The sequence below is a fragment of the Canis aureus genome, chromosome 20 (genome assembly GCF_053574225.1).
Source record: "Canis aureus isolate CA01 chromosome 20, VMU_Caureus_v.1.0, whole genome shotgun sequence".
Lineage (NCBI taxonomy): Eukaryota > Metazoa > Chordata > Mammalia > Carnivora > Canidae > Canis > Canis aureus.
The window spans coordinates 47,038,938-47,059,110 of NC_135630.1; the positions used below are offsets into that span (position 1 = coordinate 47,038,938).

The 20,173-nt window shown below is 36.5% G+C and overlaps 1 protein-coding gene and 1 long non-coding RNA gene across 24 annotated transcripts in view; one reads left to right on the plus strand and one right to left on the minus strand.

The window, feature by feature from the left end:
• Positions 1-20,173, minus strand: part of LOC144291774 (uncharacterized) — a 322,394-nt gene that overhangs the window by 135,856 nt on the left and 166,365 nt on the right. For 19 of the 23 annotated variants that reach the window (XR_013359262.1, XR_013359252.1, XR_013359260.1 and 16 more), the window contains one exon: positions 13,822-13,869. The exons of the other annotated variants lie outside the window; for them this stretch is intronic. Coding sequence is in view for 4 of the 19 variants with exons in the window: in XM_077861540.1 (XP_077717666.1) it covers positions 13,822-13,869 (48 nt within the window). In the remaining 15 variants the exon portion in view is untranslated. The remainder of the gene's footprint in view (positions 1-13,821; positions 13,870-20,173) is intronic. 23 annotated transcript variants of the gene reach the window in all.
• LOC144291775 (uncharacterized) overlaps positions 1-20,173 on the plus strand; it is an 83,110-nt gene that overhangs the window by 46,386 nt on the left and 16,551 nt on the right. The window lies entirely within an intron of this gene.

Sequence of the window (20,173 nt, forward strand, 5' to 3'; positions counted from 1 at the left end):
CCTGTAACTATGTGCATTCCTAGTCCAGAAGCTTTGTGTTTTTGTCCTCAATCAACATCAGAGCCCTTAAAAGCTAACATATTGGATGATAAAATGTGCTTTCATCAGTGAACCAAGTGGCATTTAAGATGGGTGTGGAGAGAGTTATTGTTCATGGTGACATGTCTCACTCCAAAACTTTTGTAAGAATGGAGAATAAGAATCAGCACACCCAATAGTCTGTCCTATAGGATATAATCTTAGATTTAGGATTCTGAAATTAAATCTGTATTTTACCACTGTATTAGCATTCTCCAGAGAAATAAAATTTTTTTAATTTTTATTTACTTATGATAGTCATACACAGAGAGAGAGAGAGAGAGAGAGAGAGGCAGAGACACAGGCAGAGGGAGAAGCAGGCTCCATGCACCGGGAGCCCGATGTGGGATTTGATCCCGGGTCTCCAGGATTGCGCCCTGGGCCAAAGGCAGGCGACAAACCGCTGCGCCACCCAGGGATCCCTCTCCAGAGAAATAGAACCAATAGGATATTAAATATATAATTATCATAAAGAATTGGCTAAAAGCAATTACAGAGGCTGGCCAGATCCAAGATCTGTAGTGGACAAGCTAGAGATCCAGGAGAGCCAATGATGTAAATTCTAGTCTGAAGGCGGCTGGCCTGAAACCCAGACAGAGCTGATGTTTCAGTTTTTTGTTTTGTTTTGTTTTTTTTTAAGATTTATTTATTTATTCATTCAGAGAGAGAGGGAGAGAGGCAGAGACACAGGCAGAGGGAGAAGCAGGCTCCATGCAGGGAGCCCAACACAAGACTCGATTCTGGGTCTCCAGGATCACGCCCTGGGCTGCAGGTGGTGCTAAACCCCTGCACCACCGGGGCTGCCCTGATGTTTCAGTTTAAATCTAAGGTCAAGATAAAACCAGTGTCTCTCTTTAGAGATAGTTAGGCAGAAGGAATTCCCTATTATCTGGGGAAAGGTCGGTTTGTTTGCTCTATTCAGGCCTTCAACTGATTGGGAGGGCAAGTGCTGGATCTAGGCTTATCCCCTCCCCATATAATTAATTAGGTCTGTGTTTATATGTTCCCATATCATCCTATACTTCCTTTTTCAGAGTAATCAATTCCCTTGTAACTGTTCAGCATCTGTGTCCTATTTGACTCCGAATTAGCTGAAGGTAGGGATAGTGTGCCTTGGACTTTGTTGCCAATGTCTGGTACATACTGTTCTCAACTAGAACTGATCCTTGAACACCACCAGTTGGAACTGCACAGGCTGACTTATACTAATTGTTTTTTGATAAATATAGTACAATACTGCAGAAGTATTTTTTAATGATTTTTTAGCATTTTGTTTTTCCCTATGTTACCTTATTATAAGAATACAACATATAGACTCTCTGTTCCTCCCCGTTCGACAGACAGCCGCATCTTCTAGTGCAGTGCCAGTCGTGTCCCCAAGACACAATGGTGAAGGTCAGAGTGAATGGATTTGGCCATATTGGGTGCTTGGTCATCAAGGCTGCTTTTAACTCTGGCAAAGTGGATATTGTCACCATCAATGACCCCTTCATTGACCTCAACTACATGGTGTACCAACGGCAAATCCCATGGCATGGTCAAGGCTGAGAACAGGAAACTTGTCATCAATGGGAAGTCCATCTCCATCTTCCAGGAGTGAGATCTTGCCAACATCAAATGGGGTGATGCTTGTGCTGAGTATGTTGTGGAGTCCACTAGGGTCTTTACCACCATGGAGAAGGCTGGGGCTCACTTGAAAGGCGGGGCCAAGAGGGTCATCATCTCTGCTGCTTCTGCTGATGCCCCCATGTTTGTGATAGGTGTGAACCCCAAGAAGTATGACAACTCCCTCAAGATTGCCAGCAATGCCTCCTGCACCACCAACTGCTTGGCTCCTCTAGCCAAAGTCATCCATGACCACTTCGGCATTGTGGAGGGCCTCATGACCACTGTCCATGCCATCACTGCCACCCCAAAGACCATGGACGGCCCCTCTGGGAAGCTGTGCATGATGGCCGAGGGGCTGCCCAGAACATCATCCCTGCTTCCACTGGTGCCACCAAGGCTGTGGGCAAGGTCATCCCTGAACTGAATGGGAAGCTCACTGGAATGGCCTTCCGAGTCCCCACCCCGTGTCAGTTGTGGATCTGACCTGCCACCTGGAGAAAGCTGCCAAACATGACGACATCAAGAAGGTGGTGAAGCAGGCATTAGAGGGCCCCCTCAAGGGCATCCTGGGCTACACTGAGGACCAGGTTGTCTCCTGCGACTTCAACAGTGACACCTACTCTTCCACCTTCGACATCGAGGCTGGCATTGCCCTCAATGACTACTTCGTCAAGCTCATTTCCTACTATGACAATGAATTCTGCCACAGCAACTGGGTGGTGGACCTCATAGTCCACATGGCCTTCAAGGAGTAAGAGCCTCCTGGACTACCAGCCACAGCAAGAACAAGAGGAAGAGAGAGGCCCTCAGCTGCTGGGGAGTCCCTGCCCCAATTTAATCCCCCAACACACTGAGAATCTCCTGACCTTCAATTTATATCCCAGACCCCAAGGAAGGGGAGGGGCTTGGGGAGCCCTACCTTGTCATGTACCATCAATAAAGTATACTGTAGCCCCCCCCCCAAATAATATGATATATAACACTGCTTTAACAACAACAACAACAACAAAAGCCCACCTACATTAGGAAAAACAATCTGCTTTACTCTATCCATTTAACGGTTAAATTCATCCAGAAACACCCTCACAGAAACACTGAGGATAACGTATGAACAAGTATCTGGGCACTCCAAAGTCCAATCAAGCTAATAGATAAAATTAACCATCACAACTACCTAAGAATTTTGACATTTGTCCCAAGCAAAACATTAAGTCATTGCTGCTTTAGAATGAGGTCACATCCATCTAAAATAATTATATACAGTGATGTTAGAACAATGAAATGGTCAGAGACCTGAACTGAATCAGTATTACTGAACAAATTCCATGGTTTTTGTGCATGCATGCTAATATAGCTTGATCCTACATGGAAGAATTTTTCATTGTCACTTGCTGCTTGTGGTGGTAAGACTATAAGGGGGATACCAAAGCTCCCAAACCCCTCTAAGCTACTGGAGACTTCCCACTATCAACCAAGAAAGAACCTCTTAATTGTGAATAACCCTACATTGGCTCATGTTAGATTGCAGCACAACTTCTATAAAATCTCCAGGCAGAAAATGACTTTTTCCACTGAAGAGGTTTTGAAATGCCCTTGCATCTCAATAGCACCCAAGATAATACTGATGTCACAGAGAGGACATGGGTGACAGAGGGCACAGCCACATCCCTGAGGTAAAGAGTAGAGGCTTCAAGAGCCCACAGCTATATTTGATAATATGAAAACTAGGATGCTAGCATTGCACAGAACCTGTAGGAGTAAAATGCAGCTTCTATGGAAATCAATTGCCAATGGGTGTCCCATGAGCAAAGGGAGAAATAAATAATTAGGACCCAAACAAAGAAGTAGACATCAGAGCACACCCAAACAAGAGAATTCAGAGAACAGCGGGACTAGTCCCTTATTACATGCTTAGAGATTATTATCAGTTCCATGGTAATTAGAACTGCAAATAGGCCAAGAGCCACTGAATTACTTTACAGCTCGTTATATGTGTGTAGATGGAATTTTATGTAGTTCTTATAGGAGAGGACAAAAGAGAGATAATATTTCCCAATTAAAGAACCCTCCATATTTTGTTATGGGATGAATGGAAACCACCTTATAAAATTAGACTCAAGATTCTGGTGCCCTGAGTGGATTAGCCAGCTAAGCAGTTAAATGTATATGATACAGTCCTAATGGGGCTTAATTCTGTCCTTGTACATGCTATCCAAAGGAAGAACAATATAGGCCAAGAAACAAAAATCAAAACTATTTCAAAAATAAGTATTTTATCCGACTGTACTTTTTAACTCCCTAGAAATAAATTTCCTTTCCTAAATATTTTATACTTACCACTAAATGTGAAATCTCTTTGCTTTACCTGAGGACATCTCAGCAAGATTGGGAAGGAAAGACAATTGTAGAACTACTTTACATGATGCTTGCTCAACTGACTTTATAATGCGATGTATGTTCTGAGACGGAGAATATGTGCTTTTAGAAAACATAGTAATTCTTATCAACCTTGCAGTGTTTGCTTTAGTAAATCAGTACATCGACATCTAAAACTGTGTATTCAGATAGAGAATAGTAGGTGGTTTCCTCCGTAGAATAGTCTTTTGTGTACTTGACATCTCTTTTTCAACCTACATTTAGCCTCCTACTCATTTCTTCATATCTTATCTCCTCAGGACAGTTGGGATTTATTTGGATTATTAATGTCTCCTTTACAGGGGTATTATCCCCACAAGGCTATTTCTTATTCTGATATGAGCATATAAAGCTAATCTAAACATAGCGACATCTTTGACATTAGAGGAAAATCTGTTCCGAAAAACATCCTGGTGAGACTTGAGGAGGGCGGGGTGGGGCGCCGAGAGGTAAGGAGCACAATGTGCTCTCCAATCAATCCAGCGCAGTTTTAATTGTACATAACATTAATTTGTAAGTTAGAGATACTGAGACTGAATGTGATTTATGTGTGGAATTTACTCTGGATTCTCAAAACATGGTATCATGCCCATCTCTACATACTGAGTGGAGATGGCAAAGACACTGTGGGTTCTTTGTATTATAACTAAGTCATGTATCTGGAGTTTTACTCCCTCAGCAAGATAACTTTTTCCATTACATATAGGATCACATATAAGAATTAATAAGATTAGGGAAGAGAAAATGACAACTGAGTATTTTGATAGTATCAGAAGAGGAAATTTAGCTGAGGAATAGAGAATAAACTTCCTGAAAAAATTGGTAGAAACTCAATTTCTCTCATGAATTAATTGGGTTCTACCATTTTCCATAATTCAAGGCTCTGGATGGTGGCTTTCTATTCTGGAACCCATTGGTCACTAATTGAGGCCAAATAGAGGGGGTGGGGTGGAAATAAGATACACAAGAGTATATTTGCTTCCTTTATGGCAACCACTAAAAATCATTGAATTCATAAAAAAGGGTTGCTCAATAAAATGTAATACTCTTGTAATAAATTCAAAGTTATTTTTCACCCTTTTATCACATTTTGTATCCAATTTGTCACTGATTCCAGTTTTTCCTTTTTAAAATGCTTTTCAGATTTTCAGTTTTCTGTCTTCAGGATTTAGGACTGTACTCTTGTGATAACAATAACAAATTTTAGTCTGACTCTAGCTCAGTCTCCATATTTTTTATCTGTAAATATTTGCAGACTGATTAAAGGTTTTAGTTACCTAACATAGTGTGACTATTGTCTACAAGAATGTCAAGTACAGATTACTCTAACTTTATATTTAGAATGCATCTCAGTGAGAATAGTTGAATCTTGATTTTTATCCAGTGTGATCATTTCTGCCTTTTAGTTGGAGTCTATAGTCTACTTTTATATTATCAAATCTGCCATTTGATACTTATTTTCTATTTAGCTCATGTATTTTTTTATTGTTTCCTTTCTACTTTTGGGTTAAACAAGTTTATATTTAATATTATGACTCATCATTTGGCCTTTTTTTGCTATACTTATCTGCATTATTTCCTTTAGTGGTTGCTCTAAAGATTATAATAGAAATCATTAAATTATCATAATCTGCTTAGAATATTATTTTGTGTGAAATATAGGAACTTTGTAAAAATAGAATATTTTCATTTAACATTCTGCTTTTCGTGCTATTATCAGCATTTATATCTATATGCTTTGTATACATATCATATAGCAATAAAGTTTTGCTTTAAATAGGTTATAAAAATTTGAAAATAAAATTACAATGTTTGTTCTAGAGATTCAAGCTGGTATCCTTTTCCTTTAGTGTGAATTTTTTTCTAACATCTTACAATTCAAGGTGCTTGAGATAAATTCTCTATTTTTTTATTCATCTAAAAATGTCTTTAGGGACACCTGGGTGGCTCAGCGGTTGAGTATCTGCCTTTGGGTCAGGACATGATCCCAGCGTCCTAGGATGGAGTCTTGCATCAGGCTCCCCGCAAAGAGCCTGCTTCTCCCTTTGCCTATGTCTCTGTGTCTCTCGTGAATAAATAAATAAAATCTTTTAAAAAATGTTTTAAAAAATAAAATGTTTTTATTTTGCCCTCTGTTTTGAAACATAGTTTTTCTAGATAAAGAATTGTTTTTCCTTCAGCAATTTAAAGATGTCAGTCCATTTCCTTCTGAACTTTATTATTTCTGACAAGAAGACCATTATTCTTAATTACCTCTTACACTGTTTTTTTTTAAATTTTTTAAAGATTTTGTTTATTTATTCATGAGACACAGGGAGAGAGGCAGAGACACAGGTAGAGGGAGAAGCAGGCTCTTTGCCGGGAACCCAATGTGAGGAAATATTTGTCTTCTCTAATATCTAAAACAAATCTGCTAACTCAGTTGTGCTCTAACTACACTGATGGAACACCTAAGCTGAAACCCAATGGTGCTCACTGGGCTGCTACAGCGATTCAACATCAGCACCAGCTCTGAAGAACCAAAAATGTATGTAATAACTCTGGCTGGTGGGTAGTATTTTTCCGGGTGAACCTTCTACTTCTGCTGGCTTTGGGGCTCTTGGCAATGGCCTATCTGCTTAGTCTACCATTTGGTACACTACAGACTAACCATTTAAAGTAATCTTCTCTGAGGCCACAAACAGTGAAACAAATCATGGCTAGTAATAGAGCCATCCTGGACTCACACAGATGTCCTTGGTCAGAGTCCATTCTCTGATGAGACCGACTGCTTGAATTTGCACTATTCAGATTGCCACCATTATCGCCCGGATTCATCACCAAATAGGGCAAGACATTCACCATCATAGGTTTGAACAATATAAAGGATTATTTCTGATACAGAGGTTTCCTTCTGCCATTTCCCAGATTCACGACCCATGCCAAAAGTGGAACCATTTATCTTATGGTGTGGAAGACCATACTAGACAGGAGAGGGCTCTTTATCCACACCTTGTAAATTGACTAGAGCAAGAATTTGACTCCTTATGAAGGCAATAATGGTGATTTATCACTACATACTTTTTCTTTTATCATGTTTCTATATGCTCAGCTATATCTGGCCACAATTATGATTCTTAAAAACGATCCTTCCCATGTGTTTGGCCTTCCAAACCATTAGCAGCCTAATCGGTGAGTTTCATAATAAAAATCACTTATGTTTTTATAATATTTTTTATAAATTTTATTTATTTATTCATGAGAGACAGAAAGAGAGGCAGAGACATAGGCAGAGGGAGAAGCAGGCTCCATGCAGGGAGCCTGATATGGGACTTGATCATGCCCTAGGCCGAAGGCAGATGCTCAACTGCTGAGCCACCCAGGCATCCTAATAAAAAGCACTTAAAGAGTTGTTTATTAAGGTTGTGGGTGAAATTTTCATATTTCCTTTCACCCACATATATCTGATATTGTATGTTGCAACAGACTCCTCAAGAAATGACAAATAATTTTTTACACTGCCTTTTCTTACTTTCTCATGATCTACACATCCTAGTAGGACAGTTTGGTCACTGAATGCAGCTGTCCCCAACAAGAGACCATCTCATTGTGGCTGCTTCTTGGGTAATGATTAAGATCTAAGGGTAGAAGGTTATACAGACCTATTTTGAAAATTCAGAATTCCTCCCTTGCCATTCCTGGGCATAAAGCTTTTCACTTTCCCCTAATGGAAAACCTAGGTCAGCTTGGCTGGGACCCTCTTTGGATGGCAGCCCCACTAAAAGGGGACATATAAAGAAAAGGAGCTTAATTCTGGTTCACACACCCAGGCTCTCTTATTGGATTGACATAGTCCTAGGTCATAGGATAATAATCTCCCAAGTCCCTCTGCTGTGGAGCCCACCCAGGATAAATGTGAGGAAATAGGTTTCTGTAAGTTTTATAAAAATACCTTTTTTTTCTTTCATACTTAACCTTCCTAAATGAGAAGGCTAGGTTTGAATAGGTGAGATTATAAAAAAGGTGAAATTACTGATACTGAAATGGGGCATACTGATTGTGTGATGGTAGAAAACTAACATTCTGGCTTCAAGAGGAGGAACACCTCTGACACCAGAAAGGAGGTACATTAATAATATTTCTCAAAATCACCCCTGGAGCCTGTTTCACAAAGGAATGTTCTCTGATTTCGCATTCCAAAAATGTTATAAGAACTCTATATTGAAAAGGCTACTTGTTGTATCATCCCTCATGAAGTACTTGTAACTATAATTTGATTGTCATCTCCCTTAACATTACTGAAAAGCTGATTGGAAAAAAGCAGCTCCTGTACCACCCATGCAAAATATTGGCCAACACATCTGGATGTTTTCCCTACCCTCACTGTATCAGTTCCATGAGGCAGACTAATTCCATGCAACTTGTAGCATAGACAAACAGGACAGGTTGGATTGACTTCCCTCAAGCAATTCCTCTCAAATAAGGACTTGACTAAATTAACAGAATTGGAGACCCTAAGATTCACTAGCCAGATAGTAGGCCAAGTAGAACTCCAGTCAAGCTGTAGCCCTGACAAATGTAGGTCCTACTTTGGGGGCACCAACAATTATAAACACCGCTTTATTCCAAGGTACCATGCACATTTGCTCATGTGTAACCCAGGCATTATTTTGACTTCTTCCTGACAACATGATGACTTGACCTTAGCAGATATTTGAGTATTTCAGAGAATACTACCAGTAGATAATGTAGCCCTCATACAACTGTGGAGATCTCCCTAAAATTTGATCACCCTTAGTTACTCAGAGGAGATTCTTACAGAGATAAAGTTCTCATCATTTATGCACATCCTATGGGCAGTTATTTCTACAATGAGAGTTTTCCAATTTGAAAAGGTAATATGAAATTTATCCTTAACTTAGCTGACTTGATCACTAATATTATCTTAGCATTCAGATAACCAACAACTCAATGGCCAGAGTTCTGATATATGATCAAATTACCCCTACGTGGGACAAGATTAAGTCTGTATCATCAAGGTTACACTTTATTATACCCAGATTAAAGGTTTTAGACCAAGTAAAAAGATTAATTCAGAAATTTAAGAAAGTTACTTAGGATTCTATGGTAGACCCTGATAGTTTATGGAATTTATTCAGCTAGATAAGTCCAGCTGGAGGGCATAGTTGATACTGCAGATTGGCCTCCTCCTGCTACTTTAAGTCTTGGTGATGACAGTCTTAAATAATTTTTGAAACAAATTCATGAACTTGGTTCCAGCCTACATAGTTCAAAGTAATAAGGGTGGGCATACACCTGGAGAAATTCACCAGGAGCTGACACAGTATCAAAAAGGGGCAGATATTGTTGGTAGAGGGTTCTCCAGGGAGCTCTCATGTTTTGCAGGTCTCATAAAGAAGGCAGTTACTAGCCTATTCTCTAGCTATCTTCGTAAGGATGTTTATACAGAGAATAGCCTTGAAAGACAGAGCCTAGTGTTTCCACTCAAAGCAAAGAGCAAACATGCTCGTTCTCAAATATAACATTTCCCTCCTGAGCAAAGGACAGACATATTATGAAATATTAGGGTCCTAATCACAAAGTTTTTCTCCTCTAACACAACCCACAGCAGGTGCAAGCGCTGTTTTTCCTCACATAGACGAGTAGAAATTGGGACTTGGATACCCAGTGCAAACATAAATGCAGATACTTTCGCTACCACTACAAGTGATAGTCATTTCTGAACCAGGGTTCTTATGTAGTCTACCCTGCACCAATGAAGCTGTGGCAGGCTAACTTGCTAGTTTGCAAGAAGAGTAAAATCTCCAAGCCTTCAACATTCTTGATAATGTTTAACATTATATGTAAGCAGCTAATATAGTTCCTGGTACAATGAATATCCTTAATATTAGAAGCTGTTGGATATTATTTCCCATGTGTATCACAACAACCAGTACATAAGGATGCTTAATATATATGGACAGAGGGATTGGTCACATGTTTTGATGAAATTACTGTGAAATAGTTTCATAGCCACTATAATGTCATAAAAGAATGACTTTCGAGTATAATTGGATAGCCAAAAATAAATTAATAGCCAGCTCTGGATTTTTTTTTTTTTTTTAGTATAACACATGTCAATCAGAACAACAGTTCTCACAAGGTGACTATAGTTTTTGCTTAATTTTCTATCCAGCAGATGTCAATAGTAATCTTACTAAGCTGACAGGCCTAATTTTCTTTCTTTCTTCCTAAAGTTATTTTTTTCCTAACATATTTTAAACTTAAGAAATTCTCCTTTGAATTAGGTTTCAATAGCTATCCAAAACTTTTGGTAGTGTAGTAATACATGTTAACTAAAGATAATATTTTCATAGCATAATGAAGGACAATGCTCAAATCTTTATATATCTTTAAACATCAGCTAGACACTTGGGAGAATTCTTGTCTAAGATATACTGGACATACAGTGAAAGGATACTGGGATCTATTAACTAAAATCAGAATGAATTTATATCTATAGCAATATTTAAATACTTATCTAATACAGAAGGTTTTGTGTTTTGTTTTGTTCTTAAAGAAAACAACAACAAGAAGAATGAGGCACCTATGTAGCTTGGTTGGTTGACTGTCTGACTCTTGATTTTGGCTCAGGTCATCATCTTAGGGTCATAAGATCAAGCCCTGCATTCAGCTCCATGCTCAGCATGGAGTCTGCTTATCTCTATCCCTTTGCTGCTCTCTCTCTCTCTCTCTAATACATAAATAAAATCTTAAAAAAGAGGAAGAATGGAGTCTCTATTAGATTATTACACAAAATATTTTCTATTCTTCCTTATGGGAGGATTACATACCCCAATTTATTAACTTCAGTCTTATCTAGAGCTTGTTTTAACCAATAAATTTTTAGCAGAAAGGATGCATGTTATTGATGAGTACAAGCTTTTGGAACCAGCATGCCCTTCTGAAATTGTTCCCTTTTTCCTCTGTGATGACACTTTTATATATGTATAGAAGTTATTTAAAAAAACTCAACCAAAAAACGTTTTACATGTATAAGCATCTAGTTGAAATCCATAGTAAAAGTTTATAATGATTAGAACAATTTACATAATAAAAGCTGATAAAATGAATGTGCTTAAAACTTTCTCTCCCTACTCCTGACCCCATTGTGTAGGTTAATATTTCATGACCATATTTTTAAAATTTATATTCTACACCATAATTTCCACAACCATTTAATCCTACATGTAAGTAAATTCAATGCTTTTTAAACCATGACTTCCTCTATCACTGGTGTCTTAGTTTTAGTTTCTGCGGTTTAATTTTTAAGTAGTTTTGTTTTTCAAAGGCCAAAAATGTATTAAATTTTGGCATATAATGAGGTACTTTACATATAATACAATGCATATTTTAAGTGTAGAGTTAAGCTTGAAGAAATTAATAAGCCAATGTACTTACCACTCTAATCAAGATACAGAATATTTCCATTAACCCAGAAGGTTTCCTTGTACTCATTTTGAAACAATGACCTGCCCTGTTACTCCCCACTCTTGACACAAAAACAGCCACTGAGAGGATTTATGCTACCCTATCACCATAGCTTACTTTTGTCTTTTCTAGAGCTTCATTTAAGAACTTGTACAGCAGCGGTACCTGGGTGGTTCCAGTTAGGTGTCTGCCTTCAGCTCAGGACATAATCTCAGGATCCTGGGATTGAGCCCCTTGTAAGGCTCTCTGTTCAGTGGGGAGTCTGTTTCTCTCTTTTTCCCTCTATGTGCATTCTCTTTTGCTCTCTCAAAATCTTTTTAAAAATTTTACAATATATATCCTAGTGTTTGGCTTTTGTTCAATATGATTTTTTTAAAAATCCATCTATATTGTTGAGTGTATCTGTGATTCACTCCTTGTTATTGCTGAAAATCATTCATTGTGTAAATTTTCCCAAAAGGTCTTTTTCCGTTTACCAGCTGATGGCTATCTGAGTATTTTCCAGTTTGAGGCTATCGTGAATATGGCTGAAATAAACATTCTTTTACAATTTTTTGTGGATATTTTCATCTTTCTTTGGTGAACAGGAGTGAAATTTCTGGTTCTTTATGTTGGTATTTAAGAAATTACTAATCTGTTTTCCTGAGTAATGGAACAATATTACACTCAAATCAGTGTTTGAGAGATCCAGTTGCTTCATAACTTCTATGTTTGACATTGTAAACTTAATTTTACCCTTTTGCAGTCTGTGCAAAATGGAGTGTCATGATTTCAGTGTGCATTTTCTTGATGACTAATAAGGTTGAAGATCCTATCATGTGCTAATTAGCTATTCTTATATTTTGTAAACTGTCTGTTCCAGACTTCTCATTTTAAAATGGATCAATTTTCTTATAGTTGATTTACAGTAGTTGTTTATATATGTTGGACAAAAGTCCTTTGTCATATGTAACCATTATGTGTTTATATTTTCATATGTGTTCATTTTTTTTTGCATGAATAACCAGTTTGTCAAATCACATTTGTTGAAAAGCGTTCTTTTCTCATTATCTTGGCATCTATCTATTGACTGTATAAGCATTGGTAAATTTTGGACTCTAATATTTATCCTTACACCAAGACTACACTTAATTTCTGTAATTTTCTTCTGTACTAATTCAGTTCTGCTCAATTCTGATTCCTTCTCTTTAAAGTTGTTTACAAAAGTATTCTTCATTATATTTCTACGTGCAAATATCAGTTTCTGTTTCTCAGGAAACCAAACCTTAGAATAATCCAACTATTACTAAAATTTTCTGTATACTTATTTATTGGCTTTCAAAAGTAATCAATTAGCAAAAAGTATTCAAATATCCAAGTAGGTGTATGGAATTGCCCATTTTCCTTTTAGTCTGTCTTTTTTTTTTTTTTTTTTTTCTTTGCAGGGGAGAGGCTTGATTTATTTTCAAATTCTCTTATTTTTAGACAGGATTTTTTTCGTTTTTATGACTATGACAATACCTTCTCTTTTTTCTAAGGTTTATTCCTGGTCTTCAACTCTAGTTTGATATTAAAGCAATCATACTAGCTGTCTCAAGTTTGATATTTGCATAATATTTTTATTCTTTTTTAACACTTTAAAAAAAACACTTTTATATTTAAAGTAACCTAAATACTTAGAGTATCTTTATATTTATATGCCTCCTTTATTAACATAATAGAGCCATATGTTTTTATCCAGTGTGATCATTTCTGTCTTTTAAAGTGTTTTGCCCATTTCTATTTATTGTAATTATTGCTCTGATTGGGTTTAAGTCTACCATGTTACTATTTGACTGCTATTGTCTTCTTGCAGTTAACACAGTTTTCTTTTCCTTTTTTATTTTTGAGGCAAAATATGCATAATAAATTTAGAAATAACGAGGAATTTGGGGCAATAAAAAATATGTGAAAATTTAAAAACACACTCCTAAATAACCAGTGGGTCATACGAATAAAATGATGTTAGGAAAATACTTTGATAGTAATGAAAATGAAGACACAACATACCAACCTTACAGAACAAAGCTAAAACAGTCCTTAGAGGGAACTCATTTAAGTAATGTTAAAAACAACCCTCCCATTGTAGCAACTGACAAAAAGAGAAATCAACCAAAACCAAACTGTAGAAAATAAGATTAGAATAGATAGTGAAGTACCAAATAGCAAAATATAGAAAACTGATGAAACCAATAGCAGGTTCTTTGAAAAGATCAGCAAAAATTCACAAACCTTTATCTGGATTGACCAAGGGGTGGGGGGCGGCGGATGACTCAAATTCTAGAATTAAAAATGAAAGAGAACATTAAGAGTGGTCTGACAGAAACACAAATTGTAAAGGAATACTGAAGCATTGCATGATATGAATAGACGTATTTTTTAAAAACTCACAAACTCCTAAAGCTAATGCAAGAAAAGATAAACGACCTAACTAAATCTATAGTAAGCAAACAGATTTAATTAGGACTAAAGAAACTGCCAACAAAGAAAAATCCAGGAACATGGGGCTTCATGGCTGAGTTTTTCCAAACATTTAAAAAAGAATTACCATTTTTCCACAAGTTCTACCAAAGAAGAAAAAAAAGAAGGAAATAATATTCTCCAATGCTCCTTGGCTGGTATTATCTTGATAGCAAATAAAATATCACCAGAATATTACAAACCAATTTCTCACTTACATGAACACCAAAATCCTCAACAAAACATTAAACTAAATTGCGGCCTATGAAGAATTATACAACATGATTAAGTGGGATTTATCCCAGGAATGCAAAGTTGACATAACATTGGAAAATAAGTTAATGTAATACACCATTATCAATAAAGCATAAACAGAAAAACTACATGATAATCTCAATAATATATAAGAACTTGACAAAATCTAACCCCCTTTCATGATAAAAAAACACATAGAAAAGTAGAAATAGAAGCAAACTTCCCCAATCTGACCAGTTGCATCTCTGAAAAATGTATAGCTAACATTATTCTGCATGGTAAAAGACTAGCTTCTTTCCCCTAAGATCAGGAAACAGTTCCTAGAAAATGTTCACTCTTGCCACTTTTATTAAACATTGCATTGGAGGTTCTAGCCAGGGCAATTAAGCAAGAAATAAATGTCATCCAGATTGGAAAGGAAGAAGTAAAACTGTATCTGCTTGCAGATATCATAATCATGTACGTAGAGGAGCTTAAGGAATTCACTTACAAACTGTTAAAGCTTACAAGGAAGTTTCATAAGATTACAGGAAACAAGAATATACAAAAAAGAAGTCAATTGCATTTCTATACACTTGCAATGAACAATCCGAAATAAAATTCCATTTAAAATAGCATCATAAGCAATATTTAGGTATAAATTTAATGAAAGAAGTTCACAATATATAGGCTGAAAATTACAAAATATTTGATAAAAATTATAGATCTAAATAAAAGGAAACATTTCATAGTAACTGATTAGAAGACAGTGTTACTAAGATGAGAATATTCCTCAAAATTATTTAGAGATTGAAGGCAATTAATTACTTTGAGAATCCTAGTTGATTTCTTGAATTATGAAACTGATTTAAATATTCACGTGGAATCCTGAGGGACCTAGAGTGGCCAAAAACAATCCTAAAACAGAAGAAGAAAAAAGAAAGAAAAGGACAAAGAAGGAAGACTCTTCCTAATTTCAAAACTTACTGCAAAGCTAGCATAATCAAGACAGTAGTATTGGTAGAAGTATCTATAGATCAAAGGAATAGAATTTGAGTCCACAAGCCCATGTGTCTATGGTCAATTGATTTTCACCAACAGTGTCAAAATCATCTAATAGAATAGGGTTAATAACAGTCTTTTCAATACATGATGCTGGAACACCTAGAAAATCCCTCATTAAAAAAAAAAAAATTATCCCAGATTCCCCACTCAAAGGCTATTTTTAATAGTTGAATATATATGCTACCAAAATGGATTTATATGTGCCTTTATATACATATGTGACAATATACAAATACAGTTTTTATATTATTATGCTCAGATTGTATACTGTTTGCCATTTCATTTATGAAAGGACATGAATAATAATAGTTTTCACTTATAAATCACTTTTTGGTTTATAAGTGACTTATTTTATGAGCTAGGTAACATTCTAAGTCCTTTATATCTTAATGTAATCCTCACAGAACCCACAATGAGTGTTATTACTGCTCACATTTCAGGACAATGATACTGAAGTATCTGTAGTAAATAATTTGGCCAGTTTGGACAGTTGAAAAGAAGCAGGGCTGTGACACAAAAACAAGTCCCAGAGTTCACAGTCTTGACTCTCCCTCCACTGGCCTACCACTGGAAAAGTTGGAAGAGTTGAGGTCTTTATTTGAAATAGCATGTTTTCTACTTATTTTTATCTGCTCCCATCATTCAAAACACTTAGGTTGAACCATTTTGTATGTATTTCAAGCAATGTCTCATGAATATTTTGGTGTGATTTATATTACCAAAGAGAATGAGGTGGGGATGGAACTATGAATTATTTTCTGATAGCCAGAATTTTTGTTTGTTTGTTTGTTTGTTTTTTAGTCTTATTATTTATCTGTTCACTTGTCTGCCTGTCCATAGCATGGTCAAGTTCTATATTTTATCCTGTGCCTAGCAAAGTGACTCTACACTAGTTTGTTGGATGAGTGAATAAATGAATGGACAATCTCTTATGAATTATTACCATATTGAGAATAAGTCAAACAGTTCACAAAACTGCGAAGATCAGATGAATAAACTTTGAAGTGCTGAAAAATGAGAAGTGTCATATTGTTTTCCCTCCTTCCCTTACATGAATCTTTGCAGAGTAGGTACTTTAAAGATACCTGACCATATATTACAAACCCCTAAGTATTCTTTGATCTCAATTTCTGTATCCTGACTCTTCTAAAGAGTAAAACGTCTCAAACTTTGTTTTCTGATTCTTTAGCTTAATGAAAACTTTCCCTGTTCATTAAATTTCAGTTGGTCTTTGAAAAAGACATCCTGGCTTAGTGGCTATGCTTTATTTTGTATCTTGTCTGTTACTCCAGGCTTCAAAGGAGGAAGCACTGGGTCGTTCCACTCCTTATTGACTGCTCCTCCCTGGTTCTGCACTGACATGTTGACATGATGAAATGATTAAAGGGTCTGAAAAACAGAGCACAAAATCTTGAATGTGTGAAATACTTGTCAAAATTTCATAGTAATTAGGAGCTAAGAAAAAATGTGGCTGCTTAGAACTTGGTAGACTATCAATGTGACGTAGATTTCTTTTGAGATTTTTAAACGGCCTGAGTTCATTAAGAAGACTCAAAAACTTCAAGTTCCACTGGGACCAAAAAATAAATAAATAAAGTCTGTAGTATTAGGTGTATAGTATCCTTTAGATATGAGTCTCTATTTGTAAGTGGTGTCTTGGAATTGATTACACTAGAGTATCTATGACCTTACCCCCCTCCCCTTCTTGCAGGAAAGTAGTCATTAATTCTTCACTTATTTGCCTTTTTTAGTTTATTTATACTGCCAGACACTATAATAGCCATGGGGATAAAATGGTGAACAGCATCGACACTGTATTTGACCTTGTAGAGCTGACAGCTTGGTTACATTTTCAGTTTTTACTGTCATTTACAAGTATTTAAATGTTTAAGCTTCATGATCTCCTGTAAGATAATTATGTGGACAATGGTAGTTCTCAATCTGGGAATATTAAAGATGTTTCCATTTTTTCATTAATAAATCGAATATGCCTATAAATATCTTTTCCTTAAGTATTATTTACCTTGCCAAAGGAAGAGTTTTAAGGTAAAAATACTCATTTAACATAGGGCTAAGGTAATATGTCTCATTAGGGAAGTCATAAGTGTTCTGTGTGAATTTGCACAAAAGAAGTGATTAAAAAGTCTAACTAGAAGGCCTATGATTTAGGAATCACTTTCCCTGTATTAGGGAAGTAGGTGGGATATCCATTCATTCTTAAACTAAGGTGCCTTTTTTATCTACCAGGAACCTATTATTGGTGCCCTATTTATAGCCTAGGAACATCAGTAACCTGTTTTGTTTCATTAGACATATGACAAAGGACATTTACTCCAGCTTCTGTGGTTCTAGAGGAACCGAAAAACTTTAATGCTTGAGAACACTTTGGAAATTCTGGATGGTAAAATACTGAAAATATTGAGTCCCTATGACAGGAAATTGAAAAATAATAAAGTAGAGGATTGATCTGGAAAGATGGAAGGGCTTGAGGGCTATATAATGAAGACAAAATATGATCAAGAGTTGAAGATGGGTTGCCAAGGGCCTAATGTCTCTCACCCTCACACGACTTGATTAAGTGCAATTAATCTTGGAAAACCAATCTCTCTAGTCTGTTCCGATTGGAATATTATAACCAACTCACCATAGCCACAGCTAGGAAGAATAAATGTTATTACTTCATAATTCCCATTACAAAAGTCTCAGGAGAGGAAACAAAATTTGAGCTATTCCAACTGGAATACACAACACCTCAGCTGAGTTTTATCCATTTCTTTACCATTTCTTCAGGTTGTACAAAAATGGAAATAATACAAAGTATTCTGCTCTCACTATAGCTCATAGTGAAGAAGGAAAAAAAAAGAAAAAAATTAATTTCTGGAGAAAGAGTCTAAAAGTTAACCACAATATATCAGAATAAATAGCATATGTAGATAGAGACTTCCAAAAAGAAGAATAGAAAATAAAGGAATCTTGGCAACTAGGCCAACCTAAGAGGGAAAAAGATGGATGAAAACAGGAAAAAGGAAGAGACAGGAGGGAAGAAGACAAAGAAAGAACAGGCCCATAAGAAAATTCCACATGAAATACAATATGCTTATTTGTCTTTGTCACCTTGATAAAGACAATATGTTGAGTTCAAAGTTATCTGTTAAAAATGGTGGAGACACCAGAATGAACCTGGGTTCTGGGAAATAAAACTTCAAAAAGAGGAGGACTCAAGGTGGGGCATGGGAAGATCCTGAACTCACTTCCTCCAACAGATGCAATTATACAGTTACATATGGAATAATTTCCTCAGATAAAGCTCTAAAAACAGCAACAGAGCCTCCACATTAAGGACAATGGAAGAGCATCAAGATAGGTAGGAGTGGCAGAGAGAAGGTCTCACCAAAGAAGAGAAAAACTCTACTCCAGGAGTGGCATTCCACATTTGGAAGGTCATCTCAAAAACAGACCGTTGTGGAGTTCTGGTTGAAGACAGTAGAGTAGAAAGACCCTGAACTCCTCTCCTCCACGGAACACCAAATTATATCTATTAATACAACAATTGCTCCTCAAGAGCTGAGGGCTGACTTAATAGCTACTGAACAATAACAGATACATAGAGTGGTAAGACAATAGCAAGGGAGATGGAGACATGATACCAAAGGGAACCCCTATCCCCAAAACAGCAAATAGTAGTGGAGAAGGATAGTACTGAGGAACTGGGAACCTATTTCTGTCCTTGAAAAAGAAAAAGCCATGATTTAAAGGAGCAAAAATCTTATAAAGAGTTAACATTAGAATTCTGCCAAATGGCAGAGGAGCTGTAGAAATACTTTCCAAATCAGAGGGACTGAAGAATCACACAGTTTACATTCCTGCACCACCTTAAGAGGCTAGACCTGAGCAGGGACTAGATATCCTAACAGGCAGGTCAGCTAATCACAATAAACAACTGAGCCCAGTGTTCAAAAACCTACATCAGCTCTGGGTGTGCTGAGATACACACACAAAAGCTGGAGTTTAAAAGGGCTGCTGAGCTATGGGAATGTTCTCTTACCTTCCACCTTAAAACACCAGATTAGAACATAATCTGAAAGTAACTAGCATATACAGACACAGCATCAGCGAGCCAGCGAAAGTCACCAAAAACACAGTCTACACAGGGACACCATATACAAGACCACGCCAAGTTTAAGAGAGGTATCTGTTTGCCTAATCCACAAAAACAAACACAGAAAGTTGAGCAAAATGGAAAGACAGAAAAATAGGCAAAAAGCAACAACAACTCTCAGGAAAAAAACTAAAAAACTAAAACTAAAACTAAATGAAACAGACAAGCAAAATCTTGATAAAGAACTTAAAGTAATGATTATAAAGACACAGTGGACCAGAGAGAAAAGTGGAAGAACTCAGTGAGACCTTTAATAAAGAGAAAATGTTAACGAGAACCAATCATAGTTGAAGAATACAATAATTAAAATAAACAGAGGAAATCATCAGTAGATCAGAGGATGCAGAAGAAAGCGCCAGCAATTGGAAAACAGGGTAATAGAAACTATAGAAGCTGAACAGCAAAAAGATTAAGAGATTAATCACTTAACAACATTAAGTGATTAAGTGAACAAATATGTGCATTATAGAGATTCCAGAAGAGAGACACTGAGAAAGGTATAGAAAACTTACCTGAAGAAATACTACATGAAAATTTCACTAAGAGGCAGGGAAATAGATATCCAAATCCAAGAAGCACAGAGTTCCCAACAAGATGAACCATGGAGACCAATATACTATGGCACATAATAATTGAAATGTCAGAGATTAAAGATAGAGAATCTTA